The 13,369-nt window shown below is 49.0% G+C and overlaps 2 protein-coding genes across 8 annotated transcripts; one reads left to right on the top strand and one right to left on the bottom strand.

The window, feature by feature from the left end:
* The first annotated feature begins 2 nt into the window (after window positions 1-2).
* On the top strand, window positions 3-8,389 carry GMPR2 (guanosine monophosphate reductase 2). Of its 3 annotated transcripts, XM_082450007.1 has the most exons (11): window positions 6-434; window positions 817-937; window positions 1,079-1,198; window positions 3,312-3,395; window positions 3,544-3,717; window positions 4,546-4,627; window positions 4,719-4,825; window positions 5,011-5,053; window positions 5,736-5,895; window positions 6,071-6,230; window positions 8,043-8,389. In XM_082450007.1, the coding sequence occupies exons 2-11, from the start codon at window positions 851-853 to the stop codon at window positions 8,046-8,048; spliced, it is 1,023 nt and encodes a 340-aa protein (XP_082306133.1). In that variant the 5' UTR covers window positions 6-434; window positions 817-850; the 3' UTR covers window positions 8,049-8,389. The 3 variants fall into 3 exon arrangements, with proteins under 3 accessions (XP_082306134.1, XP_082306132.1, XP_082306133.1); XM_082450008.1 differs by lacking the exon at window positions 8,043-8,389 and having other exon boundaries at window positions 3-434; window positions 3,544-3,618; window positions 6,071-6,699; XM_082450006.1 differs by lacking the exon at window positions 8,043-8,389 and having other exon boundaries at window positions 5-434; window positions 6,071-6,699.
* TINF2 (TERF1 interacting nuclear factor 2) lies at window positions 4,040-13,169 on the bottom strand. 5 transcript variants are annotated; one of them, XM_082450000.1, is made up of 9 exons: window positions 9,367-13,163; window positions 9,120-9,224; window positions 8,898-8,999; window positions 8,711-8,818; window positions 8,510-8,606; window positions 7,883-8,345; window positions 7,730-7,797; window positions 7,531-7,622; window positions 4,040-5,078 (listed from the first exon to the last, which is right to left on the bottom strand). In XM_082450000.1, the coding sequence occupies exons 1-9, from the start codon at window positions 9,556-9,558 to the stop codon at window positions 4,908-4,910; spliced, it is 1,398 nt and encodes a 465-aa protein (XP_082306126.1). In that variant the 5' UTR covers window positions 9,559-13,163; the 3' UTR covers window positions 4,040-4,907. The 5 variants fall into 5 exon arrangements, with proteins under 5 accessions (XP_082306126.1, XP_082306125.1, XP_082306129.1 ...); XM_082449999.1 differs by having other exon boundaries at window positions 4,773-5,120; window positions 9,367-13,169; XM_082450003.1 differs by having other exon boundaries at window positions 4,773-5,120; window positions 9,603-13,165.
* Window positions 13,170-13,369: the final 200 nt, after the last annotated feature.

The following is a 13,369-nucleotide window of genomic DNA, read 5'->3' as shown; positions in this document are numbered from 1 at the left end:
CCGGAAAGGCTCAGGAATGCCTTCGGGTTTCGTTTCTGTGGCGTCGTAAAAAAAAAAAAAAAAAGAAAAGGAGGCGGCCCGCCTAGTTACAGCAGAGATGATGCCTCTGCAATTCTGAGTCCCCAGCGAGCCGGGGCTAGTATAAAGCGGGGGCGGAACGAACTACTCCTCCCATCACGCCAGGGGGCAGCTCCGCGCGTCCCTCCCTGGGAGTTGTAGTCCCCTGCCCCTCAGATCCAACGGCATCCTCAGTGTGTGAACTCTGTTACCCAGAAGGCCTCCAGCACCGAAGCTGGAATTCCTCAGTTACTCGTTCTCTCCGGCAATTAGCTGAACCTGTTAGCGCTGCCCACAAGGCTCAGCGGGGCTGCGCGAGGCTAGTAGCTAATCAAGAGGAGCTTCGGTAAACTGCCACCTGGCCACGGCGACAGGAAGTGAGTACCCCTATTCCGGAAGCTGGTTATGGGATCCCACCACTCCTTCTCACTCCCAGATCTGCCTCTTATCCCAAACTGCTCTTCGCAGGGGCGGGAGAAAGAAGAGTAGTGGGGTAAGGAACGCACCGTTTAGGGTCACTCACGACTCCATCCCAGTTCTTCTCCCCAACAAATAGTACCTGGGTTGAAGACACCGAGAGTAAGTGGAACCACACGGGTCTGAGGTGACGGTCTTCAGGGACTACGCCTCGATCAATGCCCTGACCTTCCACAATTTAAGCGAGGAGAGAGATGAGCCCTGCCGCCAGCCCTAACAGAACATTAAGTTCTAAGGGAAAATTGGCTCAGCTACCGCCTCCTGACTTTTCCTACCTTCCAGCCCTCAGATTCGCTGCTACCCTGAGGTGCCTGCCATGCCTCACATCGACAACGACGTCAAACTGGACTTCAAGGATGTCCTGTTGAGGCCCAAACGCAGTACCCTTAAGTCTCGAAGTGAGGTGAGCCTGCTTCTCTAGTTGCTCTTTCTTGATCCCAAGCTCCTGGAGGGCCAGGACTGGGAAAGATTCCTGGCTTTTGCCCTCCTGCAATACTTGTTTTTTGGATAAATGAAATGCTTAGTTTCCTGTTCATATCTGCAGGTGGATCTCACAAGATCCTTTTCATTTCGGAACTCAAAGCAGATGTACACTGGGATCCCCATCATTGCAGCCAATATGGATACCGTAGGCACCTTTGAGATGGCCCAGGTTCTCTGTAAGGTAGGACTTCCCTCATACCCCTTCCTCATGGTGTCCAGTTCTGTGGGCTGACTGCAGAGGTATCTGCATCCCCACCCCCATCGCAGGTCAACTCTGGCAGTTACCGGTCAGGATGCTCAATTTCTGTTTTCTGCAGTAGTACTAAGGCCCCTTTATCTGATAACTTTAAAGGGCCATCTGAGTTAATGAGATTCAAAGCTAAATTTTGCCCCCATTTTAACAGAACTTTCCCTTTTCTCCTGCCCAGCAGTTTATACATCCTGCCAACTTTTCCCACCACCCAGATCACCCTCTCCAAATCACCTGCATCCCTCTTTACACTATTATGATAATCAGCATTCACTGTTTTAGTCCAGGAACTAGATATAGTTTGAGCATTCAAAAATTCCTAACTAGAAGATCCTAGAGAGAAGAAGTTTATTTTCTTTCATGCCTGTTTTTTTTTTTTTTTTTTAATCTTCCTCTTCTTTAAGTCCTAGGTTCCTGGGTGTTTCTGGGATGTGCCCAAAATGGAATGTGTTTTTCTTATATACAGGTTATTGCTCATTTTCAAAATGGAAGCTGCTGCTCCTTTCAGTAATATTACCTGCCTCTATATTTGTAGCTGAGAAGGTAGATAGTCTGGGCATCCTGAGGACATATGCACTCTTCTGGTTAATCCAGGTAGCCCTGGTTGATGGATTCTGCTGCTGCTTGTGGCTCTGTCAGCCTTAAGGACTTCATCTCCCTTTCTCTATTTTTGATTGCTGTAAGTCTTTGTGGAATGTCTGCTGTCATTTCTCTGAGGTTCATAGTTATGCAGCTTTAGTACTGTATTACTATTGCCGTTTACCAACTGCTGAGGAATCCCACTGTTGCCCGTTGTCCACCGGGCCTGTCCAGCAGAGTTAAGGAATGGTGAATCTGACTTCAGTGTTAACAAATGTCCTATAATGTATGGACCTTGCCGGGACTGTCTTGATGCTTTATGTTGAGACTGGCTTTTCATTACTGCTGAGTGCTGAAGAAATCAGATTTTAGAGATACAACCAAGTCTCAGTAATAATTAAAAGGTTGGATGCAAGCAAGGATCTTTTTCTAGATCTCTAGCTTGCTATGTAATTGGATATGCTCATCATGCCACCCCATACCAGTATATCTCCAAGGTCTGCTGACCTCCTAGAGTGATTTTTGTCTATTAGCATGTTGATGGCAGAGTGTTGCTGAGAAAGCACAGTTCAGTACCAGCGTTAGCTAGGTAGTGTTGATGATGATCTCTGAGTATTATAGCATTTGCACTTCCTTACTGCTGGCTGATGCTTGACTCCCTTGGGTCTCTCGTCTGTTGCAAGATTTGTGCTGTCTTGTCTATTTGCATGTCTGCACTTTTAAATCACAAACACCAGCATTCACAAGTGGCCTTTGAATGCCTTTCTCAAAGTATTGGGATGTTGTTTGCAATTTGTTGAGCTAGGAAATACAAGTCTGATGAGTCATTATATCCTTGAACTTGGTTGACTGAAATAGACTGAATGAGATAGACTTTTCAGGTTGGTCCATGTCTCAAGAAAATTCGTCCTTTACTTTAGCGGAGATGGAGAAAGGGTAGCGCTTTATTGACTGTTAACCTTAAGGCCTTACCTCTTGTGATTTTGTGAGCATTTAGGCTCACTGAATTACTGCTGGTAAATGGACCAGAAGATACCGAAAGTAGGTTAGCTCCATACTAGGTTATCATGGGAGGAGGGGCTGAGTCAGCGCAGGCAGACACTGGCTCCGTCCAGCCTCTTCATGGTTCTTTGTCTACTGCTTGTCCCACTGCACCAACAGCTTGTCCTTGTCACCTTTTAACTCAGAAGCACTGTACATGCTGGCAGGTGAAATCCAATCCAGGTGACTTAGTACTTTGGTGGGAGTGTTGGGCAAGTACTAGCTTATGGGGAAAAGCCCGACTGCATTTGTAGAGAGAATAATGGTGGAACTGAGGTTCGAGCTCAACCACTGACTTCTTCAAGTTGCTCTTTCCAGACTTCAGTCCTTTTGTCCCTCAGATAGGATAATATAAAGGTCTATTTTTAGAAAAAGAGACTCTAACGAAGTTCCCTCCTTTTTTGATGGCTCTTTCTTCTCCCAGTTCTCCCTCTTCACTGCTGTCCATAAACACTACAGCCTCGAGCAGTGGAAAGAGTTTGCTAGCCGGAATCCTGACTGTCTTGAGGTAACACTGGTCCTCCCCTGATCCATTCCTTAGCCCAGTCTTCCAGGAATCTTTGTTTGGCTTCCTGGGGACCAACCCTTACCTCCCCACCCCTGTTGGCTAACCAACCAGGTCGTTTCTTACATGCTAATGGCCCTGTTTCTCACAGCATCTGGCTGCCAGCTCAGGCACAGGCTCTGCTGACTTCGAGCAGCTGGAACAGATCCTGGACGCTATTCCCCAGGTGAAATATATATGCCTGGACGTGGCCAATGGCTACTCTGAACACTTGGTTGAATTTGTAAAGGATGTGCGGAAGCGCTTCCCTGAACACACCATCATGGTATGTCTCTATTACCCTGTAGTGGGTCCATTCCTCTCCTTCCTCCACTCTTTCCCGCCACACCATGTCGTTACACCAGTTCCTTTCTCCTCTGCTGCATTTCCTAGTCCGCTTAATCATGTCACTGGATGATTATCCATGGTTCCATGCTTTAAATGTTTGTGTACTGGCCAGTGCCGTCTTCTGCAAACCTTGATACCTAGTCTTTGTAAACCCAGTGCCCGACATCACTCACTAAACCACAGTGGAACATTTCTGCATCGTACATACCTCTGGTACATACACACCTGCCCAAAGGTATGGACAGATTACTACAGTCATATTGAAGGGGTTGCATGAAATGATGTTTTATTTTATTTTTTTTTACAAGCTCAGGGGAGTGATGACAAGGCCTTACTTTCTTCGCAGCATTGAGGGGTCTCTCTGTTCTGTCCATCAAAAGCAAATACAATTGTGTAGATGGGTATTTAGCCGACAGTACCATGTCCTCCCCGTTTCCCGGAAGCCAGAGAGGTTTCATGACATAACAGCTTAAGCAAAGGATGTGTTTGAGTCTTTTGGAGGGGAGGGGGAGATAAATCTACTGTAAATCAGATGTGAGCTTGTTCCAGTTGGACCCCCGCTTTACCCCAGTACAACAGTGACACTGGCCACTCACCCCCTTACCTCAGCTTGGAAAGCAGGGTCCTTTGAAGTGACTGGTCTAAAAGCCCTCAGAGGGCCCAGATAGAGGGAACCGAGGTACTCTTCTTTGTAATAATGCTGGAAGCATGCAATCGCCTCTTTTTCTGACCCTAAGAATGCTCTGTTTTGATGGTTCTGTCCCAGGCAGGGAATGTGGTAACAGGAGAGATGGTGGAAGAGCTGATTCTCTCTGGGGCTGACATCATCAAAGTGGGAATTGGACCAGGTAAGCTGGTTCACTGGGGGCCACTGGCCACTGCTTCAGTGGCAGACACCTGTGGAGAACTTTCCTCTCATCCTTGTCACGTTCTTCTCAGGCTCTGTGTGTACCACCCGGAAGAAGACCGGAGTGGGGTATCCACAGCTGAGCGCAGTGATGGAGTGCGCAGATGCTGCCCATGGCCTCAAAGGCCACATCATTTCTGTAAGGCCAAGGGCAGGGTAGGGTGTGAGGCTGCCAGACATCTGGGTTCTCTGGCAGGTCTGGAGGCTCTGGTAGAGGTGAATCAGGACTCCTGGGTTCCTGTCAGCTTTGAGGTGGGCCACTGGGACCTCCTAGAGGGCTTGGGGCATCCATGCTCTCTCTTCATAGTGCTCCTTACTTTGCAGGACGGAGGCTGCAACTGTCCCGGGGATGTGGCCAAGGCTTTCGGTAAGGAGGGCACAGGAGGAGGATCCTGTAGAAGAGGATGAGTCACCTCTGAGGGTCTAGGATCAGGCTAGGGAAGTCTAAGAAAGCTGTTCAGGTTCTTTTATAATATGACTAGTGACCCAGAAGCCTGTGGTGTCATCTGGGGCAAACCAGCAGGGGAAATCCTGAGACTCTGATGTGGACTCCTAGTGTGGGCCAGGGCCATCTGCATCATCCCCTGGACTGCGGGACAGTGCAGATGCCGAGCCCCACCCTGGACCCATGGCATCTGGCTCTGGGGAGTGGGGCTACAGATCTGCACTTTCCCAGCTTCCTAGGTGATCCTTGTTCACACTGAAGTTGGAGAGCTTTGCTCTTGGGACACCTGAAGTTGAGTCTTGTTCAGCTGGGCAGAGTAAAAAGAGGTGACCAGAAAATGGCGAAAGCAGCAAAAAGGAGAGAGCAGAGGCCAGGCAGGGCATCTCCAGAGGCTCTATTTTAAATTCTTGGCAAGTCCACTGAGGAATAGAAGCCAGGGCAGAGTAGGCCTGTGCACTGGGTTGTGGGCCAGCTAGGGAAACAAAACCAGGAAGATGCTGGAATCACTGGCAGGCCTGAGAATTTGGTGTGCGTTGCTTCTGAGGGTGACCATGTGGGCACCTGGGCCAGATCCATCTCTTTCCCCTCTCGTTGGTGCTGGCAGGGGCAGGGGCTGACTTCGTGATGCTGGGCGGCATGCTGGCTGGGCACAGCGAGTCAGGTGGTGAGCTCATCGAGAGGGATGGCAAGAAGTACAAGCTCTTCTATGGCATGAGTTCTGAAATGGCCATGAAGAAGTATGCCGGGGGTGTGGCTGAGTACAGGTAGGTGTGGAGGCCAGAAGCTGAGGGTTCTTGGAAAGCGTGACTTTCCAAGTAAGGTGGTGGCAGAACTTGGAAGAAAAGTGATGAGCAGGGACTAAATGCTAGAGACTGGGGAAGAGTCATTGGGCTTAAGGAATCCAGAGAGAAAAGGTAAGAAAGCTTTTCCTCTTCTAAGGGCCTCAGAGGGAAAGACAGTGGAGGTGCCCTTTAAAGGGGATGTGGAACATACCATCCGAGACATTCTTGGAGGCATCCGCTCCACCTGTACCTACGTGGGAGCAGCTAAGCTGAAGGAGCTGAGCCGGAGAACTACCTTCATCCGTGTCACCCAGCAGGTGAATCCGATCTTCAGTGACAAGAGCTAGACCTGAGCAGTTCTGCCCTCCCAGGGCGCCAGCACCCACCACAGGGCTCCACAGTGGGCCCCTCTCCCATCCCAGCTACTAGGGCTATTACTTGGTCATTTCCTATCCTCTCTCTCCTGAGGGCTCCTGCAGTATTCTGTACTTTATCTGCACATACAAAATGCCCAGGGCACTCACTGGGGAGGAAGCAAGGAAGGCAGGCTGAGAAAATAAAGTTAAGATAATCAAATGGGAACCTGGGGTCCCAGAAGCCTGAAGATTATTAAAAGGAAAAGATGCTGATTCATACATAAGTGTTTTATATGGCCTTGGTCTGGAAGAGGTAGGCTTTTAGAATGATGTTTTGTTAATCAGATTCATTAAATAGATCTTTGAATATCTACAAAGCTCAGAAGTGTTTATGTATTTTAAATACCTCAATAAAGAGAGATCCCAATGACTGAGATTCTGGGGATTTCTGCACAAGGCTGGCATCTGGGTGCTGCTGCAGGGCAAGTGGAGGAGTTGGCACTGACCCAGTGGAGTCAAGGACAGTGAGTGCCCTTCCCATGAAGCATCTCCATTCTAGTGCCACCACCCTCAGGTAACCTGGCAGCGTGAGAATTTACAAGTATATTCTGGCATCAGACCACACACAGTATTTTCAGAATAGCAAAAGGAAATTTCTCTTCCAGGCTCTCAGCCCTGGTAACCCTTTTGGGCATGTTTGAACAACACTTTCCAATGGAAGTAAAATGGCAAAGGGATCCCTTCCAGCCCTGGAGAGACCGGTTCTGTTTCTAAGGAATGACCTACACTGACCTTATAGAAGCCTTAATTCCCCTCCCTCGAACGAAGACAGTGTTTTAACAAATCCAAATTTTAATTATTAAATATTACAAAGTAACTTTAGCAATGTAGTCAGGCAACCCAAGCCTGGACTTCCACTTTATTCCCCCTAAACTGCATGAGAGCTGAGGAGGAAGGAGACAGGCAGAGTGCCGTGGGCATTCCAGTCTAATCACAGCAGTGTAGAACTGTCTGTATGGTTAGGAACAGGGACAGACACACCACTGGGGCCAGAAGGGGGGAGGTATTCACAGAAGGTGGGGATCAGGGTGTCAAACTTTGTCTTCTGATAGTTTTCCAGAGAGTCCTGCAGAGAAGGGAGCAGGGAGATCCTATCATCATTGAAACATGCCCTGAGCCCTCCATATCCTGCATCATATGGCTTTCTGTCTTGTTCTGCCCGCCCATCCCCTTCCCCAGCTTTCCATTTCTTCCTACTCACCCTTCCTTCCCTCTGGCCATTTTCTTCCTCGTCGGAGTCCAAAACCAGGTCCCCTATAGTAATGTCAGAGCTGCACAGAGATGGAGGACGCACTGCAGGGAGGAAACCAGAGTCCAAGTACTCTTCTCAGTGAACACAGGACCTCAAGAGTCCCCAAGAGAGGAGGCTGTCTGATGTGGTCCTGACTCAGGATACCTACCTGACTTCCTGGCCCTAGGAGGCGATAATGACAATCTCAGGGGTTCCATGGGGCAATCCAAGCAGTTCCTAGGGTGGGAGCAAGCAAGACAGGGTGAAAGGAAAGCAGGCGGGGCATGTGCTGCTAGTAGGGAGAAGCAACTGTTCTACTCACTCCTTTTGCTCTGAGGCAGACAAGTCAATTGGGTTCTCCTTCAGAGCCCTTCCTCCCAGGGTCTTGGACGGACTCCTAGACTTGCCAGTCGAGGCTGCTCTGGTGCCCACAGCACCTGCTGGATCTAATGTGTGTGTCCCATGTTCTTCCCTGTTCCCAGGCTTAGATATGACCTGCGTTGGTGAACCCAGATTCCTAAAGGGGAACAGCATGACTGTGGGGCGCTCCTTATGGCCTTTGCTAGTGGATGCCCACCGGGACTGGATTCTTCGCCGGCCTAGAGGGGCCAGATTGAAGTGGTGGCCAGTCAAAGGTTCCGGGTGCTTCCTTGAGGCTGGACCCCGAGGAAGGTGTGGGTCAGGCCGGGCTTTTGGCAGAGGGTCGTGGAGCGCTGGTCTTGGTTGCTGGGGAGGACTCTGCTCCATAGGCTCTGTCATGTTCATTGAATCAGCAGCAAAGCACTCTGAGAAAGAGAACACATCTCCTTAAAAAGGCAATATAGTAACACATCGACTCAGTCTGGTTTCTTACGCCTCAGGCCCATGTAACCCTTCCAATAGGCTGCCTCAAAAGGTCGCAAGCTAAACACTCCACCCCCAAATTCTTAGTTCTAGATGGTCCTGGTACCTGGAAGTGGCCACCCCATGTCCACACCATATTGGCTCAAGACAAAAGAAGAAGTGATAGAAACTCCAGGCTGCATCCAACTCAGCACATCCTGAAGCTGTGGGCAGGGAGAGAGGCATGAAGACCACAGGCCTTGATACAACTCCACCCCCTACCCCCCACCCCAGCATTCTGCCCTTATGGGTTTTGCCCTAGCAAAACCTGCTGTGCCTGCAGTGTAGGCAGTGCTTTTTCCAGCTGACACAGGTATTCAAAAAACAGCTTTTCCATGGCAGCCAGAAAAAGTTCCCCATACTCTTGTTCAAGTTCCTGCAGGAGGAAAAGAAGCAGGTCAGAAGAGGACTAGAGAGAACAGCTACACCATAGCTTCCAAAGCAGCTAGTCCCACCTGTAGCTTCGAAGCCAAATCAACAGGGGCTTCTGCCAGCTGCTTCACCTGCTGGCAAAAGGTTTCCCGAGCCTCTGAGATCTTTCTCAGATCCTGCTTTGTCTGTTGAGGGTAAGGAAGGCAAATAAGTTAGGGGCACCAGAATCCAGTGACCGGGAGGAGGAGCAACTTTGTTGCACCAAGTGTTAACTGGGGATAGGGCTTGCTCTAGGGACGACTCACGGCTTTGGGGTCCCGCACTGCAGGTCCAGACTCTGGGAAGTGGCGATGCAGGGCATTCAGAACCTGGGCCCAAGGTCGGCCCTGCAGGATCATCTCCACCACCAGCTGTGAAGGGTACTGAGCTCAGAATCCCCACGTCCGGGCAAGCTGCCCTTTTCCAACCGGTTCCACCCCCAAGCAGTCGGCCCAGGACAGGTCCTCGCATCCCGTCCCTTTCCCCTCTACCGGGTCCTACTGACTCCAATACCTTGGCCTTTAGGCCCATACACAGGCGTTCATGGTGCCGGTAGCGAACCAAGCCGGGGGCAGCAGCGCGCAGGGATCGCAGAAACTCCAATACTCGCGGAAAATGCTCCACGCAGCGTCCGCGCACGACTTGCCAGCAGGCAGCGGCTGCGAAGCGAAGAGCGGCGGGACCGGCCCCGGGGGGCGTGGCCATGGCCGGCGGGACCCACCCCAGGAGCCGTCCCTTTGGGTTCCTACCTCTGGCAAGGCTTCCCGACTCCTCCTAGAGGCGGGGTTTCCGGTGGCCCTCACAGGCTCGGCTATTTCGGTCTGTGCCGGATAGTTCTCGATCCGAGACTGCGCCCTCCCATGGGCCACCGAAATTCCGGGGTTTTTCTCCAACTCGGGCTGGAGCCTGAATGGAGAAGCTGGCCAGCTCCACTGGCAACAGGTCGTTCTGCTTTAAACGCCGCCGCTGTCTCGAACCCAAAGGCTACTTCGCTTCCGGCTCCGCGACCAGTCTCCCTACCCGGGAGAAGGGTGGTAGTGGAGAACCAATGGGTCGCCAGACAGGGGAGACGAGACGTTGCGTCATAAGGCCGCGCCCCGGCAGATCCGGCGCCGCTGCCGGTCCCCGCCCCCCGCTGCCCTGCACTTCCGACGGCTGCTGGGCGGCGGGGACCGGGGACCTGGGCCCCGCCTCCGGCTCCTGCATTTCTTCGCGGAGCCTACAGAGAAGGCCCCTCGTTCTTTGAGGTCTTGACTTTCTAGTCTGTAAAGCGAGGCTTATGCCACTTTCCCTCTCCATCGTCTTCACCCTCTCAAATACGATTCCTTAAATCCCAGCGCCCAAACCAGCGCCTGCAAAGCCTTCCCCGGGCGGCGCGCCGCTTGCAGTAAGAGTTCAATTCTTTTTTTTACAGAATGGGAGAGGACGCCCGCCTTTAAAAAATAAAATTCACAGTTTGAAAAGATACATCAGATTGTTAATCTGGTTTTTTTCTAGATGGTGAGACTGCAGGAAATTTTTGTGCTTTTCTGTGTTTGATATCTTTTTTTTTTAATCGTGTAGTTCTAAAATAAATAAAATAGATTTCCTTTTTCGAATTTCTGTTGTGCGCTTACTCCAGTCAGCCGCCTAATATAGTTGACCGTTTTACTTGTCTTTCTCCTTGTCACCCTTCCTGGTGTCTCTCCTTATTTCCATTGCCAGGGACAGAACCTTGGCACACAGTGTATATTTTTTGTTGACTGAATTAATTACCTGCTCTGACTACCTTACAGGGATTTAGTGAAACTACCCTTTCCTTGGGCCATCTCCTTTCTTAGAGATAATGGCTCCCATATCCCTCCCTGTCTCCACTCAAGATCAGTCTTCTGAGGTGAGCCACACATTCGACTGCCCTTGGGACATCTAGCTGGAAGTTCCAAAGTACCCAAATCGGACATCTACGAAATTCTAGTTGTCTTCCTTTTTACTTTTACCTTAATTTATTCTTTCCGTAAAGTTCTGCCTTTATGTAGATCTGAGTTTCTGACCTATGTCACTTTCCTTCTTTCTGAAGAATTTCTTTTAGCATATCTTGCAAGTCAGGTCTCCTGGCTACAAACTCCCTCAATTTTTGTTTGAGACAGTATTACTCCTTCACTTTTGAGAGATAATTTTGCTGGATACAAAAGCCTAGGTTGGTAGGCTTTTTTTCCTTCAACACTTTAAACATTTCACTGCACTCTCATCTTGCATCGTTTCTAAAGAGAAGTCCGATGTAATTCTTTTTTAAAATATTTATTTATTTATATATTTATTTGGTTGCTCCAGGTCTTAGTTGCGGCAGGCGGGCTCCTTAGTTGTGGCATGTGAACTCCTAGTTGCAGCATGCATGTGGGATCTAGTTCCCTGACCAGGGATCAAACCTGGGGCCCCTGCACTGGGAGTGTGGAGTCTTAGCCACTGCGCCACTAGGGAAGTTCCCCTTCTGCCTCGAAGTAATTCTTATCCCTGCTCCTCTATAGGTAAGATGTCCCCCCTTCTACCCCTCAAGTTTTGTTCAAGGTTTTCCCTTGGTCTTTGATTCTCTGTTCATCCTTCTTCTTGTAAGGACAGGAGTGAGAACTTCTAAGCTCCTTACACGCCAGACTGAAAACTGGAAGTTATCTTCTATTTTAAATTCTGCTCTTTATCCTGGCCTCTGTATTTCTGTGCATGGCACCTTTCTTTACCCATGAGTCAGAAAACAAGACCATCACCCTTAACTCTGTCCTCTCTCTTCTCCAAATCTAATCCCTCACCAAGTCTAATCAATTCTACTTCCTACAGAACTTTTAAACCCACCCCCCTTTTTTTTCATTCTCACTGACTGTATCTTATTTCAGGTTCCCTGTCTCTCACATTGAGAAGACTCTAGTCTCCCTACCTCCAGCCCAACTCCTAATTTCTTTTCCATGTTGCTTTCATCATAAACCTGGTGAAATGCAAAACTGATCATATCATCCCTAACTGAAAGCTCTCTCTTACTTTCAAAAGAAAGTCCAAATTCCAAAATATGGCAAAAGGATTTTTAATGATCTGGCTAAGTTTACCTCTTCATCAACATTCCTTGCCACTTTGCACTTATCATGCCTCCTCTTCAAACTGATTGCATTTTCCAAATATACTGTGTTGTCTCATATTTTGTGCCTTGCACATACTGGATGATTCCTCTGTCCTTCTTGCCTCTTGGACTTGACTTTTTTTCATCTTTTGTGGCTCATCTGATAACTACCTCCATGAAACCCCTCATAGCTCTCTTCCCAGCCTCCTCAGCATCATCCTGTACATCTTTTTTTTTTTTTTTCCAAACTGCGTGGCGTGTGGGATCTTCATTTCCTGACCAGGGATTGAACCCGTGCCCCCTGCAGTGGAAGTGCAGATTCTTAACCACTGGACTGCCAGGGAAGTCCCCCGGTACATCTTTTTATCACCACCATTGTCATGCAGAATCTATTTTGCAATGTTGTTGTAAGGATTAAATGAATTAGTAAATATAAAGCACTTAGAACAGTGCCTGGCTCCTAGTAAATACTACGTATGCATTTACTGTATTTTGAATGTTTTCTTGTCTGTCATCCCCACTGTTGGGAGCCCCTTGAGAGAAGGACTTGCTTCTTTCTCATACATGTTATGTCACTAGTGCCTCATGCAGTTTCCGGTTCATGTGTTCATGGCTAACATGAGCAGCTCCTTTGTTAGTCCTCTGTGTCCTGCCCCAGGAGCCCCTTGTCTTGCAAACCTCCTCAAACTCAAAGGATCAAGAAGACTAGAGGTCGGCTCTTAGAACATTGGGAACTCGTGGCTACTCCTGGCCCAAGAAGGGTGGAGGCAAGGAGAGCATGGAAAAAGTAAAGAAAGAAGAAAAATGGAAGGTCATTGTCCTTAATAATTAGCGTGCATAGGAGTCAAACCCCTTAGTGAGATTATTAAAATACAGACTTCTTGGCCTCTGCTCCAGGGATTCTGATTCATGAGGTTTATTCTGGGGCCCAGAAATCTGAATTCTTAATAAACATCTCAGATGATTTTAATGCAAGTGGTCTGGAGATTATGCTTGAAGAATCCTGGGGTAAGAGAACAGTTTCATTCAAACCAAAGCCCAGATCCTCCAAAGATCACCCAAAGGAAAATTTCCAGGTAGAAGAGAGCTATACAAAGGGTGTCTCTGAGCCTCACCTTCCCTCACAGTTTCCTTTCTCTGGTGAAGGACACTAGTCCCTGTATCAGTGGATGGGACCACCTATCTGTCCTGTTCCATGAGCCAGAAACCTGGTGTTCAGCTTTACTGCTCCTTTCCACCCTCCACCCAGCCGCATCCCATCCTTCCCCAAGCCCTGTGAATTTTCCCTCCTAGATATTTCTCCAAGTTTTCCACCTCTGTCTCCAGCACCACTACTCTGGCCCAAATCACCATCTCTAGCATAAAATATCACAACTGTCTTCCAATCTGTGTCTCTGCATCCACTCCAGCCCCGCTCCAATCCATTACTTGACA

Source organism: Balaenoptera physalus, assembly GCF_965194825.1.
Source record: "Balaenoptera physalus genome assembly, chromosome: 2".
Classification (NCBI taxonomy): domain Eukaryota; kingdom Metazoa; phylum Chordata; class Mammalia; order Artiodactyla; family Balaenopteridae; genus Balaenoptera; species Balaenoptera physalus.
Note: the sequence above shows the minus strand (reverse complement) of the source record. Positions and strands in the feature narration are given on the sequence as shown.